General features: G+C 36.7%; 1 protein-coding gene across 1 annotated transcript in view; it reads left to right on the forward strand.

Annotated features, from left to right (window-relative positions):
- The window catches only part of LOC117333651 (E3 ubiquitin-protein ligase Bre1-like), a 41760-nt gene that overhangs the window by 136 nt on the left and 17643 nt on the right, over nucleotides 1-23981 (forward strand). The window contains exons 2-15 of the mRNA XM_033893056.1: nucleotides 2625-2764; nucleotides 3383-3550; nucleotides 4254-4323; nucleotides 7937-8272; nucleotides 9295-9560; nucleotides 10942-11166; nucleotides 11884-12009; nucleotides 12836-13009; nucleotides 13210-13345; nucleotides 14775-14896; nucleotides 16162-16533; nucleotides 16919-17230; nucleotides 19139-19311; nucleotides 22540-22717. Coding sequence (XP_033748947.1) covers nucleotides 2654-2764; nucleotides 3383-3550; nucleotides 4254-4323; nucleotides 7937-8272; nucleotides 9295-9560; nucleotides 10942-11166; nucleotides 11884-12009; nucleotides 12836-13009; nucleotides 13210-13345; nucleotides 14775-14896; nucleotides 16162-16533; nucleotides 16919-17230; nucleotides 19139-19311; nucleotides 22540-22717 — 2769 coding nt within the window. The 5' untranslated portion in view covers nucleotides 2625-2653. The remainder of the gene's footprint in view (nucleotides 1-2624; nucleotides 2765-3382; nucleotides 3551-4253; nucleotides 4324-7936; nucleotides 8273-9294; nucleotides 9561-10941; nucleotides 11167-11883; nucleotides 12010-12835; nucleotides 13010-13209; nucleotides 13346-14774; nucleotides 14897-16161; nucleotides 16534-16918; nucleotides 17231-19138; nucleotides 19312-22539; nucleotides 22718-23981) is intronic.

Below are 23981 nucleotides of genomic sequence, written 5' to 3' on the forward strand. Positions count from 1 at the left end.
TGCATTTAAAAATAGCACATTGCACATTCTGAAAAGTAATCTTGATCACTGAACGTTTAAGCGGTTAACCCCCCCCCCCCCCCTCAACCTGTACTGTAGTCTGAATTATTCCTTCCCCTTTCATATACTGTCAGGAGTGGACTATCACAACTCAACTCTGCACGTTTTTATTCTTCCTTCTACAGAGTTGCACTTCACTGAAGTGTAATTAACTCGGTACATGTTTGATAAAAACAGAAGACATCTCAAACGGTTACACTACTTCTTTTGAGAGTTTGTTCCATTCCCTGTTGGATCTAGGGAATGAGTTCTGGTAAGCGGTTAACCCCCCCCCCCCCCCCCCCTCAACCTGTACTGTAGTCTGAATTATTCCTTCCCCTTTCATATACTGTCAGGAGTGGACTATCACAACTCAACTCTGCACGTTTTTATTCTTCCTTCTACAGAGTTGCACTTCACTGAAGTGTAATTAACTCGGTACATGTTTGATAAAAACAGAAGACATCTCAAACGGTTACACTACTTCTTTTGAGAGTTTGTTCCATTCCCTGTTGGATCTAGGGAATGAGTTCTGGTAATCTTCCTTGTTAAATACCCCCCACGCACACACAGCCTGGTGTCGCTAAGAATTTTAACACCTACCTTACATGTATGGATAAATGAGATATTCATTTACCCCGGAACACCCATTTAGTCCCATCTAAGTGCTTTATTCTGTCCGTATAGACCCTCGCTTTATGCTAGTCAAAATTCAAAATTTCATACTCGACTCGACGCCATCTTGTTAACTATGTAGGTCGCAGGCGGCCTATCCTAATCAGTACGCGATGGAGCGAAAAAAAAAAAAATACAAGATTTATTTTTATATATTTTACCCCTTATAATTTATAAATAATGAATTTTTGAAGTTAATATAACAGGTTTTGGGAAATAATAAGCTTAGTTTTCTTAATTTAAACTATGCAAGAAGAAAAACACAATAATTGATATGTGGTCTTTTCGGTCCATTGCATTCCGATTCGGGTGGTTAGTCGTACTGTCACTTACAAAATGGTGGGTCAACAGTACAAAATTTTGACTATATAGCTAGCGTAAAGAGAGGGTCAATATGGACGTAATAAACCACCTACATGGGACTAAATGGGTGTTCCGGGGTAAATAAATATCTCATTTATCCATACATGTAAGGTAGGTGTTATGTCACACCCGATTATATTGTATTTGCACCAAATTTTTTAGCGACACCAAACGGTGTCGGATAATTTTACGTTTTCATATAATAGTGCGCTCTGGCCCTGCACCAGACATGGTGACAGGGCCAGAGAATACTCGGGCTAGACTGGGTCGATCATTGGTGATCAGGTAGAGCCTTCGGCTACTGTTCGGAGATCCTGGGTTCGAGAACCCCAGTCTGGCCGCTACATTTTGTCCTCTCCTGTTACAAAATTGGCGCCCAACTAAAATACCCACAGTGATGGCACAAGGGTCTCGTGTGTCTTCGAGGGTGAAGACTTGGAAAAAAGCAGGGAGGTGTGTGGCGGGACTGGACTGGGTCGATCATCATTGACCAGGTAGCTCAATTGGTAGAGCAACTGGCTAGTGTTCGGAGGTTCCGGGTTCAAACTCTGGTCTGGTCGCTACATTTTCTACTCTCCTGTTACAAAATTGGCGCCCAACTAAAATACCCACAGTGATGGTATATTAAATTAATGATCACAGTTAGCCCAGTCCAGTTCCATTACACATATATATGGCCAATTAATGCATCAGCTGGTGCTGAAGGTAGTAACATTACTAACATATGATCTTTAAATGATTACCCTACCTCCAGACTGAAATGAAATTCTTACTTGCCAAAGATGACCTGTACTCTCACCTTTCACAAAACTGAATATATATTTAGAACAAATGTAAGCAGATTGACCTAATTATATAATGTAAAAGACCATATACACAGTGCTACATTTAAATATATGATTTCAACCAGGCATTCACTCAGCTGGTTGATCAAGCTTCTTTTACACAGTTGATTAATATTAATTAATTAGGATGCCATTTATCACTTGATTTGAGTTGAATATCATTGTAGTACTCTGCTGGCATTTGATTTTCCCTGTTTTTACAATCATATCTGGTCACAAGTGTCATATGTGCACATCAAAAAGAGGATGGATAAGCTAGTAAGTCTATCAGATATTTTGATTCCCTTCATTAGATTTCATCCATGCCATTTTTCACCTTGCGTTGAATTGCTCATCAGTGGCTAGAGGAAATATCAACAATTTCATTATCAAAGCCTGACAATAACGTATCACACTTGCTTTAGACAAAAATTCTTATATATTTTCGTTGTATGGTAATCAAACTTTCCAGCATAAAATCCACCCACAGTAGCATCATCTGAAAATTCACCTTGAAGCCAGAATCTTCATTATTAAGATGTATATCTACAGAAAACTATGATGCTTTATTCCAGGACACATTTAGTAAGAGTTCATAATTATAATCGATATACAATTCAATCTTTGGAATTCAAAATACCATGAATGAATGATTTTACTTAGGAGACTGAATAACCACAATTGCTGTCTGAATTTATCTAAAAATTATATTATTCATTCCAGAACCCATAAGGGTACATCTGTTCCCAATCATGGCCACCAAGCGGCCTGCTGAGGATCAGGCCGCAGGCTCAGGTGGTCCTCCTGCCAAAAAGTCCATGACAAGGTTTGATCCTGTCAGTATTGGCCGAGTCTATAACCTGGTAAGTACTGTTGTCAGTATTGGCCGAGTCTATAACCTGGTAAGTACTGTTGTCAGTATTGGCCGAGTCTATAACCTGGTAAGTACTGTTGTCAGTATTGGCCGAGTCTATAACCTGGTAAGTGCTGTTGTCAGTATTGGCCGAGTCTATAACCTGGTAAGTACTGTTGTCAGTATTGGCCGAGTCTATAACCTGGTAAGTACTGTTTTGAATGTACATGACTAGCTGACTTCTCTAAGCGATGGTGTTTATGTCACCTTATTCCGAAGCTGATGTTTGACTGTGGGTGACTTCAATCGGGGCAGTCTACACTTGGTCAAGCTCTTATTAGGAAGTATTTTACACACCCATACTTGTGTGATCGTAGATCTAGACTACACCTGCCATTGTCAGCAATATAGATATTGAGTATATATAACATTGTATATTCAGTCACCTTTAACAAGAGTACTGTCATTACTACAAGGAACTATCTGTAGGACTCCTTAACCTCTTTGTAGCCAGATCTCTTGTATTTCTTTCATTTTAACAGTTACACTTGACTTTCATTTGTTAAATACCAATGTTCTTTACTGTGTTTGAAGCTTATATGATAACATATTGATGTGTGGTTTACAGGAGGAACTGGACATGAAGGTGCTGAAGTTCCAGAACAAGAAGTTGGTAGAAAGGATTGAGCTTCGTCGACGTGCAGAAGATGAACTGAGAAAAAGAATCGATCAGCTGGAGAATCGTCAGTGCACTGACGATGCTGTCCTTATGATAGTCAACAGATACTGGAATCTGGTTAGTGGAGATGACTTATATAGATAAGGTTTAATATTCAGCTTCATCATTAAATACCTCCCAAATTGTATAGAAACTGAGCTGGTTTGGTTTTGTATTGTTTAACGCCCCATCAACAGCTAAGGTCCTTTATGATGGCCTCCCCTGTGTGCACGATGGCATGTCTGTGGTGAGTTTGTGTGTTTAAAGAGGTTGTGTTATGTCGTGTTTGTCTCCTTGTGATAGTACAAAACTGATGTCGACATTATAGTGCTACCTCACTGAAGCATACTGTTGAAGACACTCAGCAGGAGCAGAGACTACCATTTTACTAACTCTGGTATGTCTCGGCCGGGGGAGGCAGAACCCAAAGCCTTCCTCACAGGGGCGAATGCTCAACCAAAGGCAATAAGTGAGGCATTGTCAATGGAGACATTAGGAAGAAAAAAGGAGAAAGGATAATATCCCAAATTCAGTCACCTCATTTGATCATTACACCCTGCCTGCAGTGACAAAAGAGCTAGAATCAGTGAATATAAGTTGCTATTACTAAGTCTCATATTTCAATACTAGTCTTATTCCTGAAAAGTACAGCGGCATTTTGTCTTACCAGAATAACAATCACTATTGAAAGTTACAAAACTTTACAATAAATATTTGGTCGATAGTTCTCAGTGGTAGAAAACTAGAAATGATAACATACCTGTGTGATTTGTACTTTCAGCTTGACGAGGATGCTCGTGTGTTGTTGCAGAGGTTTGATGCAGAAACGGCAGATGAAATGGAAACCAAAAGTAATGGCGTTTACTTTATTCTCTGATTTTATTTTGTATGTTAGGTCACAGTAATCCTCTATACCTCTATACTGAAAAGTTCCTCTATAGATGAAAGAATACTTTAAGTAATATTCAGGCATGAGAATTTTCAGATGAAAATCTGATTTCAGACTTTTTAGCCCACCATCATCAGATGGTGGGCTATTCAAATCGCCCTGCGTGCGTGGTCCGTGGTCCGTCCCTCCGTCCGTCCGTCCGTAAACAATTCTTGTTATCGCTATTTCTGAGAAAGTACTGATGGGATCTTTCTCAAATTTCATATGTGGGTTCCCCTTGGTGCCTAGTTGTGCATATTGCATTTTGGGACCGATCGGAAAACAACATGGCCGACAGGCAGCCATCTTGGATTTAGACAATTGAAGTTTGTTATCTCTATTTCTGAGAAAGTACTTAAGGGATCTTTCTCAAATTTCATATGTGGGTTCCCCTTGGTGCCTAGTTGTGCATATTGCATTTTGGGACCGATCGGAAAACAACATGGCCGACAGGCAGCCATCTTGGATTTAGACAATTGAAGTTTGTTATCTCTATTTCTGAGAAAGTATTGAAGGGATCTTTCTCAAATTTCATATGTAGGTTTCCCTTGGTGCCTAGTTATGCATATTGCATTTTAAGACCGATCAAAAAACAACATGGCCGACAGGCAGCCATCTTGGATTTTGACAATTGGAGTTTGTTATCGCTATTTCTGAGGAAGTGCTGAAGGGACCTTTCTCAAATTTCATATGTAGGTTCCCCTTGGTGCCTAGTTATGCATATTGCATTTTGGGACCAATCGGAAAACAACATGGCCGACAGGCAGCCATCTTGGATTTTGACAATTGGAGTTTGTTATCGCTATTTCTGAGGAAGTACTGAAGGGATCTTTCTCAAATTTCATATGTAGGTTCCCCTTGGTGCCTAGTTATGCATATTGCATTTTGGGACCGATCGGAAAACAACATGGCCGACAGGCAGCCATCTTGGATTTTGACAATCAAAGTTTGTTATCTCTATTTCTGAGAAAGTGTTGAAGGGATCTTTCTCAAATTTCATATGTGGGTTCCCCTTGGTGCCTAGTTGTGCATATTGCATTTTGGGACCGATCGGAAAACAACATGGCCGACAGGCAGCCATCTTGGATTTTGACAATCAAAGTTTGTTATCTCTATTTCTGAGAAAGTGTTGAAGGGATCTTTCTCAAATTTCATATGTAGGTTTCCCTTGGTGCCTAGTTATGCATATTGCATTTTGGGACCGATCAAAAAACAACATGGCCGACAGGCAGCCATCTTGGATTTTGACAATTGGAGTTTGTTATCGCTATTTCTGAGGAAGTGCTGAAGGGACCTTTCTCAAATTTCATATGTAGGTTCCCCTTGGTGCCTAGTTATGCATATTGCATTTTGGGACCAATCGGAAAACAACATGGCCGACAGGCAGCCATCTTGGATTTTGACAATTGGAGTTTGTTATCGCTATTTCTGTGAAATTACTGAAGGGATCTTTTTCAAATTTCATATGTAGGTTCCCCTCAGTGCCTAGTTTTGCATATTGGGACCAATACGAAAACAACATGGCCGACAGACAGCCATTATAGCTAAATCTTAAATTCTGTATATAGGTTCCCCTTGTTTGAAAAGTACTAGAGGGCTGTTTCTGAATTTACACAGATAAGTAAGACTTAGAGGAAGGGAAAAGTAGGGAAAAGATCAATCTGACATGGAACCTATAAAGATCATTCAATGGTGGGCGCCAAGATCCCTCTGGGATCTCTTGTTTCTCATGTTGGCTGTAATGTTAATTGTAATATAATTCATCATAGAAATCACACTACAAATTGGGATTTCAGACTTTTGAGGTCACCTGAGACAAAGTTTACTATAGTTTATATAGGGAAATCACATTTTTGACTGTAATTTGTTTGATTTCGATTGGAATTCATTCTAACTTGGTTAACATTGTCAGTATGGGATGACAGTTTGATGGCATGCACATGTTGGCCCTGACTGACCCTTAGGGGCTAATGGGTGGGGCTAAAAAGTGTCAAATTGACTGAAATTTCAAAAATCTTCTTCTCTACTCTCAGATATGATGGAATCAAATACTCTTCATAAATGGAAGGGTCTTAAGGTACTTTACCAAAAGTGTGAATTTCATGACCCTAGGGTCTCACGTTTGCCCCTGGGGAGGGGGTATAATTTTCTATAGTTTATATAGGGAAATCACATTTTTGACTCTAATTTGTTTGATTTCGATTGGAGTTCATTCTAACTTGGTTAACATTATCAGCATGGGATGACAGTTTGATGGCATGCACATGTTGGCCCTGACTGACCCCCAGGGGCTGATGGGTGGGGCCAAAAAGGGTCAATTAAATTAACTGAAATATTTCAAATCTCAGGTGACCGTTAAGGCCCATGGGCCTCTTGTTTACATTCAGCTGCTCTCATCGCTGACTATAGGAGAAATGGGAAAATTCCTAAATATCATAAATTACAAGCATAGCATGTATTACGTAAAAGATACGCATTACATGTAAATGATATATAAAATATAAGCATAACATGTATTACAATACAGAAGCTATAGGCAGAGAAAATACATTATTTCTGTTAATTTGCTGTTGAGAGTTTAAGAGAAGTTTAATGTTGTTTAGTTTCAGTTTGTTGATGTATTATTTCTATGACAACTGTTATTTACCTGTTGATGTATTATTTCTATGACAACTGTTATTTACCTGTTGATAGACGTATTATTTCTATAACAACTGTTATTTACCTGTTGATAGTTATTTCTATGACAACTATTATTTACCTGTTGATAGACGTATTATTTCTATGACAACTGTTATTTACCTGTTGATAGACGTATTATTTCTATGACAACTGTTATTTACCTGTTGATAGACGTATTATTTCTATGACAACTGTTATTTACCTGTTGATAGTTATTTCTATAACAACTGTTATTTATCTGTTGATAGACGTATTATTTCTATGACAACTGTTATTTATCTGTTGATAGATATTTCTATAACAACTGTTATTTACCTGTTGATAGACGTATTATTTCTATAACAACTGTTATTTACCTGTTGATAGACGTATTATTTCTATGACAACTGTTATTTATCTGTTGATAGACATATTATTTCTATAACAACTGTTATTTACCTGTTGATAGACGTATTATTTCTATAACAACTGTTATTTACCTGTTGATAGACGTATTATTTCTATGACAACTGTTATTTACCTGTTGATAGACGTATTATTTCTATGACAACTGTTATTTACCTGTTGGTAGATGTATTATTTCTATAACAACTGTTATTTACCTGTTGATAGTTATTTCTATGACAACTGTACATGTTATTTACCTGTTGATAGACGTATTATTTCTATAACAACTGTTATTTACCTGTTGATAGACGTATTATTTCTATGACAACTGTTATTTATCTGTTGATAGACATATTATTTCTATGACAACTGTTTTTTACCTGTTGATAGTTATTTCTATAACAACTGTTATTTACCTGTTGATAGACGTATTATTTCTATGACAACTGTTATTTATCTGTTGATAGACGAGAGTGATGCAACAACAGCATTCCTTACCCTGTTGTCGACCTGGGACAAACAGGAACTGGAGCAGAAACTTGGACAGCGAGTGGAGTTCTCCAAGCGTGCCATTGGTAAACTACTACAGGCCTTCGACAGGCTTCTCCAGAGAAATGAGAAACTCAACAAGGCTATCCAGGACAAAGTTGAAACTGAGGCCAAAGCTCACGAAATGGCTTCTGTTGCCAATGAAATCACAGAGGTGAAGATAGAACCAGAGGTCATCGATATAAAGAAAGAGGTGCCAGAGTCTGTCAAAGTTGAAGGGACAGAAGTCAAGACAGAGGCAGAACAAGGAGCTGGTATATGTTTTGATGACTTTCATATTGTTAACAGAAGTTTTTATGTCTCTATTGATTAAAAAGTCTAAGTAGAAAAGTTAATTAATGAGAGTATCAGACATACTATTACATACATAAATTTACTCCAGAATTAACAGTACACATCTGTGTTATTGCCAGATTATCTCCTTCTGTACTGAGGACGTCTTGAGATGTCATAGAAAAGTGTTCCCGTATAATTCATGATGTCTTGACGTCACAGTAAACATGCCTTCTTTCCTGACGTTGAACTGATGTTAAGAAACATGTTCATGTTACTTGATGGCTAGCCTAGGCTAATGTAGGAATTGATTCAATGAAATATTTCTTGTGTTAAAAGCATGTTCATTTAGTCTGATGGTCGGAAATCAGCTGGTTTATGTCAGGTTATAAGACAACAAAATGGTGTAATCAGATTTTAATTTCTATTTCTGGGGCATTGTCAATGAGAAAAACACAATTAAACTGTTAAAAATGGTTGTATATATATAATTTATCAAAGTTTATGGTTGAAGTATAATAGGAATGCATATAACTTGTGCATGCAACAAAAAATGTTAAAATGTGTTGTAACTTATACACTAGTGACATGCATATGGTGAGCAGCTCAAGTCGTACCTGCTGTCAATTTACCAAATGATTTTGTCGTAATTCTTTGTAGATATTCATTAAACTAGCTTCTACTCATTCAGTACGATATATATATGACAAACAACATAACGCTAGCATTAGCATCACTCGGATGTAAGTCGTCATTTTAGTGAGTGGCAGTGACAACTGTGAAGTTTGAAAAGCGTGATGGGCAAAGGACCAATCAGTCGGCATCTTCCAGTAAAGACCACAAATTTGAAAGGTTGCTAAAAGAGTTAATTATTTAAAAAAAAAACATTTTGTCTGTATCCAAGACACAGTGGTTTATGTGAGAAAATCAGATTTTGAGACTGACGTATTTCTGGGCAGATGATCTATATATGTTTCTGTATGTATGTTCCTCCTTTGTGAAGGTGATGTATCAACAGCCAGTGTTAAAGAGGAAGGTGAGGGGGAGGACATCAAACCAGAGACGTCCATGGAAGTGAAGGAGGAGGGAGATACTGAGGTGAAAGAAGAACCAGTAGATGAAGTGAAGGAGGAGGTACCGGAGGAGGAGAATGTCTTATCTCTCCGTGACGTAGTACAGAATGAACTGGTGGTCTTACAGCAGGAAAACAAACAGATCCACAACATGGTCACACACCTCCATGCGCGCCACCACGAACATACGCTCAAGGTCAGAGTCCATAGTTAAAATATTCTAAAGGTTAGGGTTCATAGTTTACACACTCTGAAGACCACAATTCATAGTTAACATACGCTCAAGGTCAGAGTCCATAGTTAACATACGCTCAAGGTCAGAGTCCATAGTTAAAATATTCTAAAAGTTAGGGTTCATAGTTTACACACTCTGAAGACCACAATTCATAGTTGACATACGCTCAAGGTCACAGTTTATAGTTAACCTATCCTCAAAGTCAGAGTTCATAATGAACATACTCTCAGGGTCAAAGTTCATAGTTACTTAATTTATCTCCACTTCCTTTTACCACAAAGACAAACATGCATCTAGGCCATTGTTTTTTAATTAGAATAATTTGATATTTTGTTGAAATTGTAGATTTGACTTTTAGAAAAATTCTGAAAAGAATTACTGTTATAAAATGAATACTGTTAACATATCTATTTTTTAATTGTAGTTTATCTACATTGGTTCCTATGACAATCATTGTTGGTACACTAATTCATCATTCCTATAATCTGTTTTAATGTGGTTTTGTGCTAAAATTTGAGTGCATCAGATTAAGTACGTTTACAGTACATTATTTATCAAAGAACTAATCTCTATCATTATTAATACTCTACTCTGACATTTACTCAGATATTTAAAGTTAGACAAGTACAACGTCTTCACCTAACCCCTGGGATCTTAAATGTTAAAAGGATAAAAATAATGGTGTTTTTAGGTCACCTGGCCCAAAGATGACCTATATATAACCATCGTGGTTTGTCTGTCATCATGAGCTGTCAGTCATGTGTAAACGTTTTCTTTCAAATCACAACTCCTTAATGCCAAAGTGGTTTTTGGCCAAATTTGATCTGAAACATCATTGAGGGAGGGCAATCAGAATGTTTATAAATGAGGCTTGTTAAACCCAAGGGACAGAGGGGCAGGGCCAGGGCCACAAATTTTTATTTAATGTACTACTCCTTCTTAGTGCCTTAATGGATTACAACCTTATTTGGTCTGAAACATTAATGGAGGAGAGCAGTTAGAATTTATATAAATGAGGCAGGTTTGACCCTTTAGGGTGGAGGGGCGTGTTTCTGCTGGAAATCTTTGTCAGATGGCTGTTAGGGCCTATGGGCCTCTTGTTAATATTTTTGCTGCTGAAGAATGCAAAAAGTCATCCTTTGTGATCTTTCGTGATAAAATGAACAGTTATATTACTGAAAAGTACAAGTTTAACTTTGTTGATACATGACTGTTTTATAGAGATGTAACAATCCCAACTTCTGATGGTTTGTCATCATAGATCATAGATGTGAAGCCAATTTGAGTTTATATTCTTAGGGTGTTGTCAGTTTCAAAATAAAGTTAATATAACTTCACACAGGTGTCAGAGTTACAAGACAAGCTGACAGCAGCAGAGACAGAAATAGCCGAGCTGAAAAACAAGATGGATGATCTGGAGTACAACTATGAGAAGGCCGACTCTCGGGCGGAGAAGTTGGATCGACACCTGGCCGACGCCTGTCAGAAACTTCAGGGTTACCAGGACACAACTACCATCATACCTGTGGAGGGCGGCAAGAGTATTACAGGTGTTTCTAAAAATAAGGTATTGTTCTCACTTTCCTATTGTCTCCCTAACCTAGAAATAAGGTATTATTCTCACATTACTATTGTCTCCCTAACCTAAATATAAGGTATTATTCTCACATTCCTATTGTCTCCCTAACCTAGAAATAAAGTATTATTCTCACATTCCTATTGTCTCCCTAACCTAGAAATAAGGTATTATTCTCACATTCCTATTGTCTCCCTGACCTAGAAATAAAGTATTATTCTCACATTCCTATTGTCTCCCTGACCTAGAAATAAGGTATTATTCTCACATTACTATTGTCTCCCTAACCTAAATATAAGGTATTATTCTCACATTACTATTGTCTCCCTAACCTAAAAATAAGGTATTATTCTCACATTCCTATTGTCTCCCTAACCTAAATATAAGGTATTATTCTCACATTACTATTGTCTCCCTAACCTAAATATAATGTATTATTCTCACATTACTATTGTTTCCCTAACCTAAATATAAGGTATTGTTCTCACATACGTCTTCTGACCCTACTGTTTTCTGTCCCTACTGTCTTCCGTCCTTATGTGGATGGCTTACTTTGTCCTGTTAATGTTTCTAATTTCTATAAATGTGATATTTTTCAAACCTCATGAAGTCTTTCTGCATAGTTTAAATGGAATTCCTCAAAATTAATACACTCCCTTTTGATTTATTTGCTTGCGAAGGCTTAAATGCTAATTCTATGATTTGTAGTTTGATGAGATCATACAGGACTTGGAGGAACAGCGAGAACTTGCCACCAACAGGATGACAGAATTAGAGAAACTCAGTAAAGAACATCAGGAGGCTCTCACAGAAATTGAAAAATTAAAAATGGATGTAAGTCTCAAACTCACCGTTAAAGGAAAGTAAAGGCCATCTATTTCAGTCGACATCAGTCAACTTCACTCATAATAAAAATCTGGGGACCACAAAAATAGCTTCTTTTATTTCTGGAGTTCATCAAGTCCAGATTCATATTTTATATGATAATTAGTAAATGTATTTGTTATTTTGAAATTCCGTGTATTCATTGCAAATGAAATTGTTATGTCCATATTCTTTGCTCTTCTGAATTTATATGAAACATTGCATGAAATTTGTAGACACAAGTAATTTTGTCTTGAACCACTTGTGATCACAGCTGTTTAAATCATACCCCCTTCCCACCTCCCAACTTAGTGAAGGGGTATATAAAGTAATCACTTGTGAATATATCTGTGATAAACTTGTGTACAAGATAACTTATGTCCCCCTGGACAGATTTAGTTCATTATAAACAATAACATCACACCATCAAGTTCTACACTTGATTAGATTTTGGTGGTCTTCGTTCAAGTTTACAAGTCAAAATGAAAAGCTTGACAATGTGTATAAGATAGCTGATGAACCCCTAGACAGACTTTGTTGATGAGGGGAGCTGATGAACCCTTGGATAGATTTAGTTGATGAGGGGTATGGGAGGTATATCTTTGTTCAATTAAGCCTATTTTAAGTTCTCTCCGTATTATAATAATATTAACAAAAAAAAACCATCCGGTATTAATAGCATACAATGTAGAGTAATATATAGTATTACACACACACAATTTGCATTTATCATCCCAACACCTGCCGGGGAGTCTAGTGAATATCAATCACTATAATTGTAAACTTTATTGAACAGCTCCAACACCTGCCTGAGAGTGTGATCGTGGAGACAACAGAATATAAGTGCCTACAATCACAGTACTCTGTCCTCTATAACGACAACATGCAGTTCCGTACTCAGATAGAGGAGTCGAGTAGCCGACTTCAGAACAGTAAAAATACCCATCTCCGACACCTGGAACAGATGGAGGCAAGTTTTACTGTAATGATGTGTTATGTTCAACTGTTATTTTTCTGAAATTTTCACCTATTTAAAGAAATAATGTATCAATTGCAGATTTATATATCGCTGAAGGAAATTCTTAAGATTTTCTACTAATTTGAAGGTTGATACTGTGATGTAATGTTTTTAAATTATATAAAGTTTAATTTATGAAATGACTTCTCCAGAGTGATGAGCTGGGAGGACAGAAGAAATTGAGGGGGGAATGTATACAGTTGGAGGACGCTCTAGCACAGGTCAGGAAGGAGTACGAGATGTTGAGGATCGAGTTTGAACAGACTCTGGCACAGAATGAACAGACAGGTATTTAGTTTGAACAGACTCTGGCACAGAATGAACAGACAGGTATTTAGTTTGAACAGACTGGCACAGAATGAACAGACAGGTATTTAGTTTGAACAGACTCTGGCACAGAATGAACAGACAGGTATTTAGTTTGAACAGACTCTGGCACAGAATGAACAGACATGTATTTAGTTTGAACAGACTCTGGCACACAATGAACAGACAGGTATTTAGTTTGAAGATTCTGACACACAATGAACAGACAGGTATTTAGTTTGAACAGACTCTGGCACAGAATGAACAGACAGGTATTTAGTTTGAACAGACTCTGGCACAGAATGAACAGACAGGTGTTTAGTTTGAACAGACTCTGGCACAGAATGAACAGACAGGTATTTAGTTTGAACAGACTCTGGCACAGAATGAACAGACAGGTGTTTAGTTTGAACAGACTCTGGCACAGAATGAACAGACAGGTGTTTAGTTTGAACAGACTCTGGCACACAATGAACAGACATGTATTTAGTTTGAACAGACTCTGGCACAGAATGAACAGACAGGTATTTAGTTTTAAGATTCTGACACACAATGAACAGACAGGTATTTAGTTTGAAGATTCTGACACACAATGAACAGACAGGTATTTAGTTTGAACAGACTCTGGCACAGAATGAACAGACATGTATTTAGTTTGAACAGACTCTGGCACAGAATGAACAGACAGGTATTTAGTTTGAACAGACTCTGGCACAGAATGAACAGACAGGTATTTAGTTTGAAGATTCTGACACACAATGAACAGACAGGTATTTAGTTTGAACAGACTCTGGCACAGAATGAACAGACAGGTATTTAGTTTGAACAGACTCTGGCACACAATGAACAGACAGGTATTTAGTTTTAAGATTCTGACACACAATGAACAGACAGGTATTTAGTTTGAAGATCCTGACACAATGAACAGACAGGTATTTAGTTTGAAGATTCTGACACACAATGAACAGACAGGTATTTAGTTTGAAGATTCTGACACACAATGAACAGACAGGTATTTAGTTTGAACAGACTCTGGCACAGAATGAACAGACAGGTATTTAGTTTGAACAGACTCGGATACACAATGAACAGACAGGTATTTAGCTAGTTTGAACAGACTCTGGCACAGAATGAACAGACAGGTATTTAGTTTGAACAGACTCTGGCACACAATGAACAGACAGGTGTTTAGTTTGAACAGACTCTGGCACAGAATGAACAGACAGGTATTTAGTTTGAACAGACTCTGGCACACAATGAACAGACAGGTGTTTAGTTTGAACAGACTCTGGCACACAATGAACAGACAGGTATTTAGTTTGAACAGACAGGTATTTACAATTTATCGATTTGGATTCAGCTTCAGGGTAAAGACTATTAATCTTTGACGTTTGATTTATTGCCATTGTAGGACCAATTAACCATGAGATGAGGAATTTGATCCAAAGTTTACAGAAACACAATCAGCAGCTGAAATCAGAATCGGGCAGGTACCGACGACGGGCAAAGGAAGCACAGGCAGAGTGCACCAAGGTAGAAAGTTTTCTGAATCAGGGTACCTTCATATGGTTTGAAATGAGGAAGTTATTACTGTACAGCAGTTATACATTGTGGGGGTTTTATTTAAGAAATAATCAACGATGATTCATGTACTGTTGCAGGATATACAACGATATTTTGCAATTAAATTAATAACGAATGCCGCAGGCCTGAGTTATTAATTAAAATTGCAAAATATCCTCGTCCTCGTTGTTTATCCTGCAACAATACACGAGTCAAAGTTGATTATTTGTATTCTACCATGTACTGTTTAGTTCTGAGATCGACCTCTTTCTTATAGAAAAACAGCAAAGAAGCCCTGGGAAAAACTTTATTTCTTGAGTATTGCATTATTTTGTTGATAAAATATATACATTTGTATTTCTTTACAGGCACTACAGTACTACAATCTAGAAAATATATCATATGGCATTGATTTTTTAAAATTAAAAAAAAAAAAGGATGAAAAAAAAAGCGGCCTTCGTAGGATTCGAACTCGCGTCGTGATAAAAAATGAGCATTGACTAACCCATTAGCCCACTCGGCTACAATAAGCGTATTCTTTCTTGGTGAATATTAGATACATAACATTGTAACAGCCGTGACTCACGAGCGTGTGTTATTGACACGAGCGTGTATTGGAAAATAATACATGGTTTTAAACCAATCAAAACTGGCGTTGCATAGCAAACATGGTAGAATCTCTTATAATGATGTGTATCGGATTTACCCACAAACATTTATACTCAAAATACAAAGACATAACTGGAATAATGATGATTTACCCACAAACATTTATACTCAAAATACAAAGACATAATTGGAATAATGATGATTTACCCACAAACAAATATACTCAAAATACAAAGACATAATTGGAATAATGATGATTTACCCACAAACAAATATACTCAAAATACAAAGACATAACTGTGATAATGATGATTTACCCACAAACATTTATACTCAAAATACAAAGACATAACTGTGATGATGATGATTTAGAAATTATATTGATATACAAGTAATTCAAAATTTTAAACAATGCTTTAATATGTTCCATAAAACAAAAGGGCCAAAAACTTTGACCCAATGAATTAAAGGGCTATACAGTATTTTGTGCTAAACTTGACTTCTTTACTACAAACTTTATAATGCAGCATTAATGCTTTTCATTAAAAGATACAGTTGTGTTTGGAAATGGAAATTTTGACCACTGTGTCATTTGTGATATGACATAATTTTCTCCATTTCTTCAGATCAAAGCAGAACTTGCTGCTAATGAACAAAAACCAAGCAACAATGGAACAGGTGAAAATTCTGGGGTTGCTGGTACTCATAGTAATTCAGGTTCTCAGGGAGCAGAAACAGTCCCCACGAAGGACCAAGTTCCTTCACCTCCTACCCCAACCTCCAGCAGTAAGTCTGAACCACTCGAACCACCAGCTTGTATTCTAACCAAAGAGGAGGACAGGGATGACCTTGAGTACAGAGAGAAGGGCAAAACTGACCTTGAGGTCATCAAAGATTTACGGTCACAGCTGAAACAGGCGCAGGCTAGTCAGAAGGAGCTGAAACTTTTACTGGATATGTACAAGTCGGCTCCCAAAGAACAGCGCGACAAAGTACAGGTAATGGCCTGTAATTAGTTTATGATAAAATCCTTACAGCACGAAAGAGATGCACTTATATAAAACACACGTGAAGGTTGGAGAATGCTTTCTTGATTAATTACTTTGATATAAATTATCCAGTTGTTAGAAGCATTGGATACTAATGGTGAATGTGTGATGGGTTGACTGTCACTAATAATACGGTACTTTTAAAAGTAACCCACATTGTTCCCAGGTAATTATATTTGTCATGTTGATTTCTTTTTAAAAGATGTAGAGCATTGGTGTCTTATTTATCTATTCTTAATCCACAATTTGGTTACTTTGTGTGTTTGAAAATGTTTTCACTGAAGATAAAAGGGAAGCTTTTGTTAACTGGACATTTCACTGACTTCCTCTGCAGCTGATGGCCAGTGAAAAGAAAGCAAGACAGGAAATAGAGGAACTCAAAACACATATTAAGAAAATGCAGGAGACAGAGCGTAAAGAGAGGCGAAAACTAGCAGAGGAAGACGCAATCAGAAAGATAAAGAAGATGGAAGAAACAATAACAGAACTACAGAAGAATTTGACAAGTCAGAAACAGAAGGAAGAGGCTTTACTGGACGAAATGGAGGTAACTGGCCAGGCGTTCGAGGACATGCAGGAACAAAACACACGTCTACTTCAACAACTCAAAGAGAAGGACGACGCTAACTTTAAACTGATGTCAGAGGTATGTATGTCACCATTATCATCTGTTTATCATTGAGGTTATTATCACAGAAAACTACCCCAATGTGTAATGTTTTATCATTGAGGTTATTATCACAGAAAACTTCCCCAATGTGATTAATGTTTTATCATTGAGGTTATTATCACAGAAAACTACCCCAATGTGATTAATGTTTTATCATTGAGGTTATTATCACAGAAAACTACCCCAATGTGATTAATGTTTTATCATTGAGGTTATCGTCACAGAAAATCACCAAAAGGTGATTAACCCTTTGCCACATGTAAGCGCCTCTGGACGCCTTTACCCCTTGCCACATGTAAGCGCTTCTCGACGCCTCTGCATTATTTCCATGTAAGCACTTCTCGACGCCTCTACGTTATCTCAATGTAAGCGCCTCTCGACGCCATGCCGGTTCGGTAAACTTAGACATGGAAAATCCCGTGATTGAGAGCGACACCTATCTGGAAATCCCTGATACTATTTTAAGAAGATATCAATGCATCGACCAATCAGATTTGTACACGTCATTCATACGAAAGTTTTTGAATAAATTAACCTAGAAAGTGTGAGTCATGAGTGTAGAAAAGTGTGACAACAATGAGGCGTGATGGCGGCTGTGGCTACGATTTTTGACGACGATGATGATAATTTAGAGTTCGATGGCTTTGGACCTGAATACATTGAGTCAGATATTGATCTTAACGATGTTCTAAATGAACTGTCAACAGATATCGAGTCCGAAAATGAGGACGAACGGCGACTAGTTGTACCGCCGCCATTAGGTAATGTTGACCGAGAGTTTTCGCCGATCACAGTAAATGATTTTGTTAGGGAAACGGGGCCAGTACTTCCAGAAACTTTAGATGTTGATACTGCAAGTCCCATTGATTATTTCTACCTTTTCTTCAATGAGAATCAGTTTCCACCATAGCTCGACACACTAATAACTACGCTCGCCGGCATTTGAAAAACGAAGGTAGATTTGACCCAAAATGGTCGGATACACATTCCTTCGTCGCGACATCGGATATAAAATATTCTAGGCTTAAGCCTGAACTGTTGAAAGTATTCTTGTGAAAACTTTGAAAATTCAGTTTGTTTCATTTGGGAGTTAATGTTGAATCATTTCATGTACAGGAATTCAATGAATTATAAATTACATTGTCAAAATATTTTGAAATTTTTCTGTTCTGTTTGTATACAGCTGATTTCGTGGTTATGTGTTGTTGGTTTTATAAAGAAAATAGCACAGAATTAAAATTTAAGAAATTCTGAACATAATTGTAACTTACTAAAAATGTCTAAAACAACTATTTCACTTTCAAAATTAGGTTTAGAAAAATTAATCAAAACAAAGCTTAATTTCTCAAAAACTGCCATTGAGATGGTGTATGTATATTTCAGTCAGCACAATAATGTTGCATTGCAACAATGTATCTTTGCACTATTGGCACAGAGTGCTGAAGTGTTATAACCTGCATGTGGCAAAAGGTTAATGTTTTATCATTGAGGTTATTATCACAGAAAACTACCCCAACATGATTAATGTTTTATGCTCAGAATTGAAATATGGGGTTCAACCAAACCCATCTACTGCCTCAAGTGAGTTATTGTTTTCTCATAGAACAATTTTGTGTTACCTGCAAAAAGTAGGCAGAATATAGGTATTGCTATGCTCGCCTTGGTGTCTGCAGCGGCAGAGGGAGGATCAAACTCAAACATCATCCAGACCTTCCTTACCACAAGTGCTTGCTTGGGATTGCTTTTCAGGTCTGAAGGTCAAAGGTCCAGGTCACTGTTACTAAAAATAGAACAACTGTTTTCATGCAATAGCTCTTGTAACTTTATGTGCAGGCGACACATCCTGTAGAATTCTTATTTTGTATGATTATGTGTTTATTGTAGCGAATTAAGTCCAACCAGATTCAGAAGTTATTACGAGAGGAGAAGGAGGTACTGGCTGACCAGGTGAATACTATCCACTCCCAGGTCGAGGCTCAAAACATTGTAGTTAGGAAACTGGAGGAGAAGGAACAGATACTGCAGAATACGCTGTCTACTATAGAGAAGGAACTCGGGTCAGTAATTACTCTGTCTACTATAGAGAAGGAACTCGGGTCAGTAATTACTCTGTCTACTATAGAGAAGGAACTCGGGTCAGTAATTACTCTGTCTACTATAGAGAAGGAACTCGGGTCAGTAATTACTCTGTCTACTATAGAGAAGGAACTCGGGTCAGTAATTACTGTCTACTATAGAGAAGGAACTCGGGTCAGTAATTACTCTGTCTACTATAGAGAAGGAACTCGGGTCAGTAATTACTGTCTACTATAGAGAAGGAACTCGGGTCAGTAATTACTCTGTCTACTATAGAGAAGGAACTCGGGTCAGTAATTACTCTGTCTACTATAGAGAAGGAACTCGGGTCAGTAATTAATCTGTCTACTATAGAGAAGGAACTCGGGTCAGTAACTATCATCACTGTTCTAATCTATGATTCAAAAATGTATTTATCTGTACGTAATTTAGGGATTTAAAAGTTATCTTATAGATCATAATATATTGATACAGTGTATAGGGTTTCACTTTTCTGACGGGGACAGTGCCATCAGCAGCATTTCACTTTCAATTTTTGTGCTAAGATTTGTTGCTCAGAAAGTATTAGATTTTGACGAATTGGTATAAAATCTTTAATTGCTATCGGAGGTAACACAGTCATGTTAATGCTGTATTTCAGGAGTCGCATCATCCACGGTATAAAGTATACCCTACCTACAACTCCACCAAGTTTTGTAAGGTTGGGATAGTGGAGTGTTGATTAGGGAGTATAGCTGTCAGGGTCTAACTTTGGTTAAATAACAAGAATTATTATGCTTTGTTGGCTATGTAGTTACATATCTTTGTGTTTGTGTAGTTACATATCTTTGTGTTGGCTATGTAGTTACATATCTCTGTGTTTGTGTAGTTACATATCTCTGTGTTTGTGTAGTTACATATCTCTGTGTTTGTGTAGTTACATATCTTTGTGTTTGTGTAGTTACATATCTTTGTGTTTGTGTAGTTACATATCTTTGTGTTTGTGTAGTTACATATCTTTGTGTTTGTGTAGTTACATATCTTTGTGTTTGTGTAGTTACATATCTCTGTGTTTGTGTAGTTACATATCTTTGTGTTTGTGTAGTTACATATCTTTGTGTTTGTGTAGTTACATATCTTTGTGTTTGTGTAGTTACATATCTCTGTGTTGGTGTAGTTACATATCTTTGTGTTTGTGTAGTTACATATCTTTGTGTTTGTGTAGTTACATATCTTTGTGTTTGTGTAGTTACATATCTTTGTGTTTGTGTAGTTACATATCTTTGTGTTTGTGTAGTTACATATCTTTGTGTTTGTGTAGTTACATATCTTTGTGTTTGTGTAGTTACATATCTTTGTGTTAATTTGTGTAGTTACATATCTTTGTGTTTGTGTAGTTACATATCTTTGTGTTTGTGTAGTTACATATCTTTGTGTTTGTGTAGTTACATATCTTTGTGTTTGTGTAGTTACATATCTTTGTGTTGGCTATGTAGTTACATATCTTTGTGTTTGTGTAGTTACATATCTTTGTGTTTGTGTAGTTACATATCTTTGTGTTGGCTATGTAGTTACATATCTTTGTGTTTGTGTAGTTACATATCTTTGTGTTGGCTATGTAGTTACATATCTTTGTGTTTGTGTAGTTACATATCTTTGTGTTGGCTATGTAGTTACATATCTCTGTGTTTGTGTAGTTACATATCTTTGTGTTTGTGTAGTTACATATCTCTGTGTTTGTGTAGTTACATATCTTTGTGTTTGTGTAGTTACATATCTTTGTGTTTGTGTAGTTACATATCTTTGTGTTAATTTGTGTAGTTACATATCTTTGTGTTGGCTATGTAGTTACATATCTTTGTGTTGGCTATATAGTTACATATCTTTGTGTTAGCTATGTAGTTACATATCTTTGTGTTTGTGTAGTTACATATCTTTGTGTTTGTGTAGTTACATATCTCTGTGTTTGTGTAGTTACATATCTTTGTGTTTGTGTAGTTACATATCTTTGTGTTTGTGTAGTTACATATCTTTGTGTTTGTGTAGTTACATATCTTTGTGTTTGTGTAGTTACATATCTTTGTGTTAATTTGTGTAGTTACATATCTTTGTGTTAATTTGTGTAGTTACATATCTTTGTGTTTGTGTAGTTACATATCTTTGTGTTTGTGTAGTTACATATCTTTGTGTTAATTTGTGTAGTTACATATCTTTGTGTTAATTTGTGTAGTTACATATCTTTGTGTTTGTGTAGTAACATATCTTTGTGTTTGTGTACTTACATATCACTGTGTTTGTGTAGTTACATATCTTTGTGTTTGTGTAGTTACATATCTTTGTGTTAATTTGTGTAGTTACATATCTTTGTGTTTGTGTAGTAACATATCTTTGTGTTTGTGTAGTTACATATCTCTGTGTTTGTGTAGTTACATATCTTTGTGTTTGTGTAGTTACATATCTCTGTGTTTGTGTAGTTACATATCTTTGTGTTTGTGTAGTTACATATCTTTGTGTTTGTGTAGTTACATATCTCTGTGTTTGTGTAGTTACATATCTCTGTGTTTGTGTAGTTACATATCTTTGTGTTTGTGTAGTTACATATCTCTGTGTTTGTGTAGTAACATATCTCTGTGTTTGTGTAGTTACATATCTTTGTGTTTGTGTAGTAACATATCTTTGTGTTTGTGTAGTTACATATCTTTGTGTTTGTGTAGTTACATATCTTTGTGTTTGTGTAGTAACATATCTCTGTGTTTGTGTAGTTACATATCTTTGTGTTTGTGTAGTTACATATCTCTGTGTTTGTGTAGTTACATATCTCTGTGTTTGTGTAGTTACATATCTTTGTGTTTGTGTAGTTACATATCTTTGTGTTTGTGTAGTTACATATCTCTGTGTTTGTGTAGTTACATATCTTTGTGTTTGTGTAGTTACATATCTTTGTGTTTGTGTAGTTACATATCTCTGTGTTTGTGTAGTTACATATCTCTGTGTTTGTGTAGTTACATATCTTTGTGTTGGCTATATAGTTACATATCTTTGCGTTTGTGTAGTTACATATCTTTGTGTTTGTGTAGTTACATATCTTTGTGTTGGCTATATAGTTACATATCTTTGTGTTAGCTATGTAGTTACATATCTTTGTGTTGGCTATGTAGTTACATATCTCTGTGTTTGTGTAGTTACATATCTTTGTGTTTGTGTAGTTACATATCTTTGTGTTTGTGTAGTCTGACACAGCAGGCCATGGAGATGCACAAGCGTAAGGCCGTCGAGAGTTCACAAACTGCGGCCGACCTGAAGCTCCACCTGGACAAGTACCAGGCCCAGCTGAAGGAGGCTACAGTCCTGGTGGCCGAGAAAACAGGAGCCCTGGAGCAGGAGGCTTACAAACACAAGAGGATGCAGGTAATTTGGATTAATTTTAGGCTTATTTGGTAAGGTGTTTATCTTAATCATAAACAGTGACTGAAAACTGTGTGTTTTCAAAAATGTTTGTTTTCATTGTCAAGGAAAAAATGCAAATGACAGAGCCTTGATGACAGTTCACTGATAAAAGTAGGGACAAAAATGTAGAGCAGTCAAAATGTAAAAAATTTCAAACTGTACAGAAATAGGAGGTCTTCATCAACAAATGGTGTATTTATTGTTGATATGACTGCCAGTCTGACAGGTATTACTGTATGGTGTATTGTCGGTATGACTGCCAGTCTGACAGATATCAAGGATTTACTGTATGGTGTATGTATTGTTGATATGACTGCCAGTCTGACAGGTATTAAGGATTTACTGTATGGTGTATGTATTGTTGATATGACTGCCAGTCTGACAGATATCAAGGATTTACTGTATGGTGTATTGTTGATATGACTGCCAGTCTGACAGGTATCAAGGATTTACTGTATGGTGTATGTATTGTCGATATGACTGCCAGTCTGACAGGTATTAAGGATTTACTGTATGGTGTATTGTCGATATGACTGCCAGTCTGACAGGTATTAAGGATTTACTGTATGGTGTATGTATTGTCGATATGACTGCCAGTCTGACAGGTATTAAGGATTTACTGTATGGTGTATGTATTGTTGATATGACTGCCAGTCTGACAGGTATTAAGTATTTACTGTATGGTGTATGTATTGTCGATATGACTGCCAGTCTGACAGGTATTAAGGATTTACTGTATGGTGTATGTATTGTCGATATGACTGCCAGTCTGACAGGTATCAAGGATTTACTGTATGGTGTATTGTTGATATGACTGCCAGTCTGACAGGTATTAAGGATTTACTGTATGGTGTATTGTTGATATGACTGCCAGTCTGACAGATATCAAGGATTTACTGTATGGTGTATTGTCGATATGACTGCCAGTCTGACAGGTATCAAGGATTTACTGTATGGTGTATGTATTGTTGATATGACGGCCAGTCTGACAGGTATTAAGGATTTACTGTATGGTGTATTGTTGATATGACTGCCAGTCTGACAGGTGTCAAGGATTTACTGTATGGTGTATTGTTGATATGACTGCCAGTCTGACAGGTATTAAGGATTTACTGTATGGTGTATTGTTGATATGACTGCCAGTCTGACAGGTATTAAGGATTTACTGTATGGTGTATGTATTGTTGATATGACTGCCAGTCTGACAGGTATTAAGGATTTACTG

Source organism: Pecten maximus, chromosome 8 (assembly GCF_902652985.1).
Source record: "Pecten maximus chromosome 8, xPecMax1.1, whole genome shotgun sequence".
Classification (NCBI taxonomy): domain Eukaryota; kingdom Metazoa; phylum Mollusca; class Bivalvia; order Pectinida; family Pectinidae; genus Pecten; species Pecten maximus.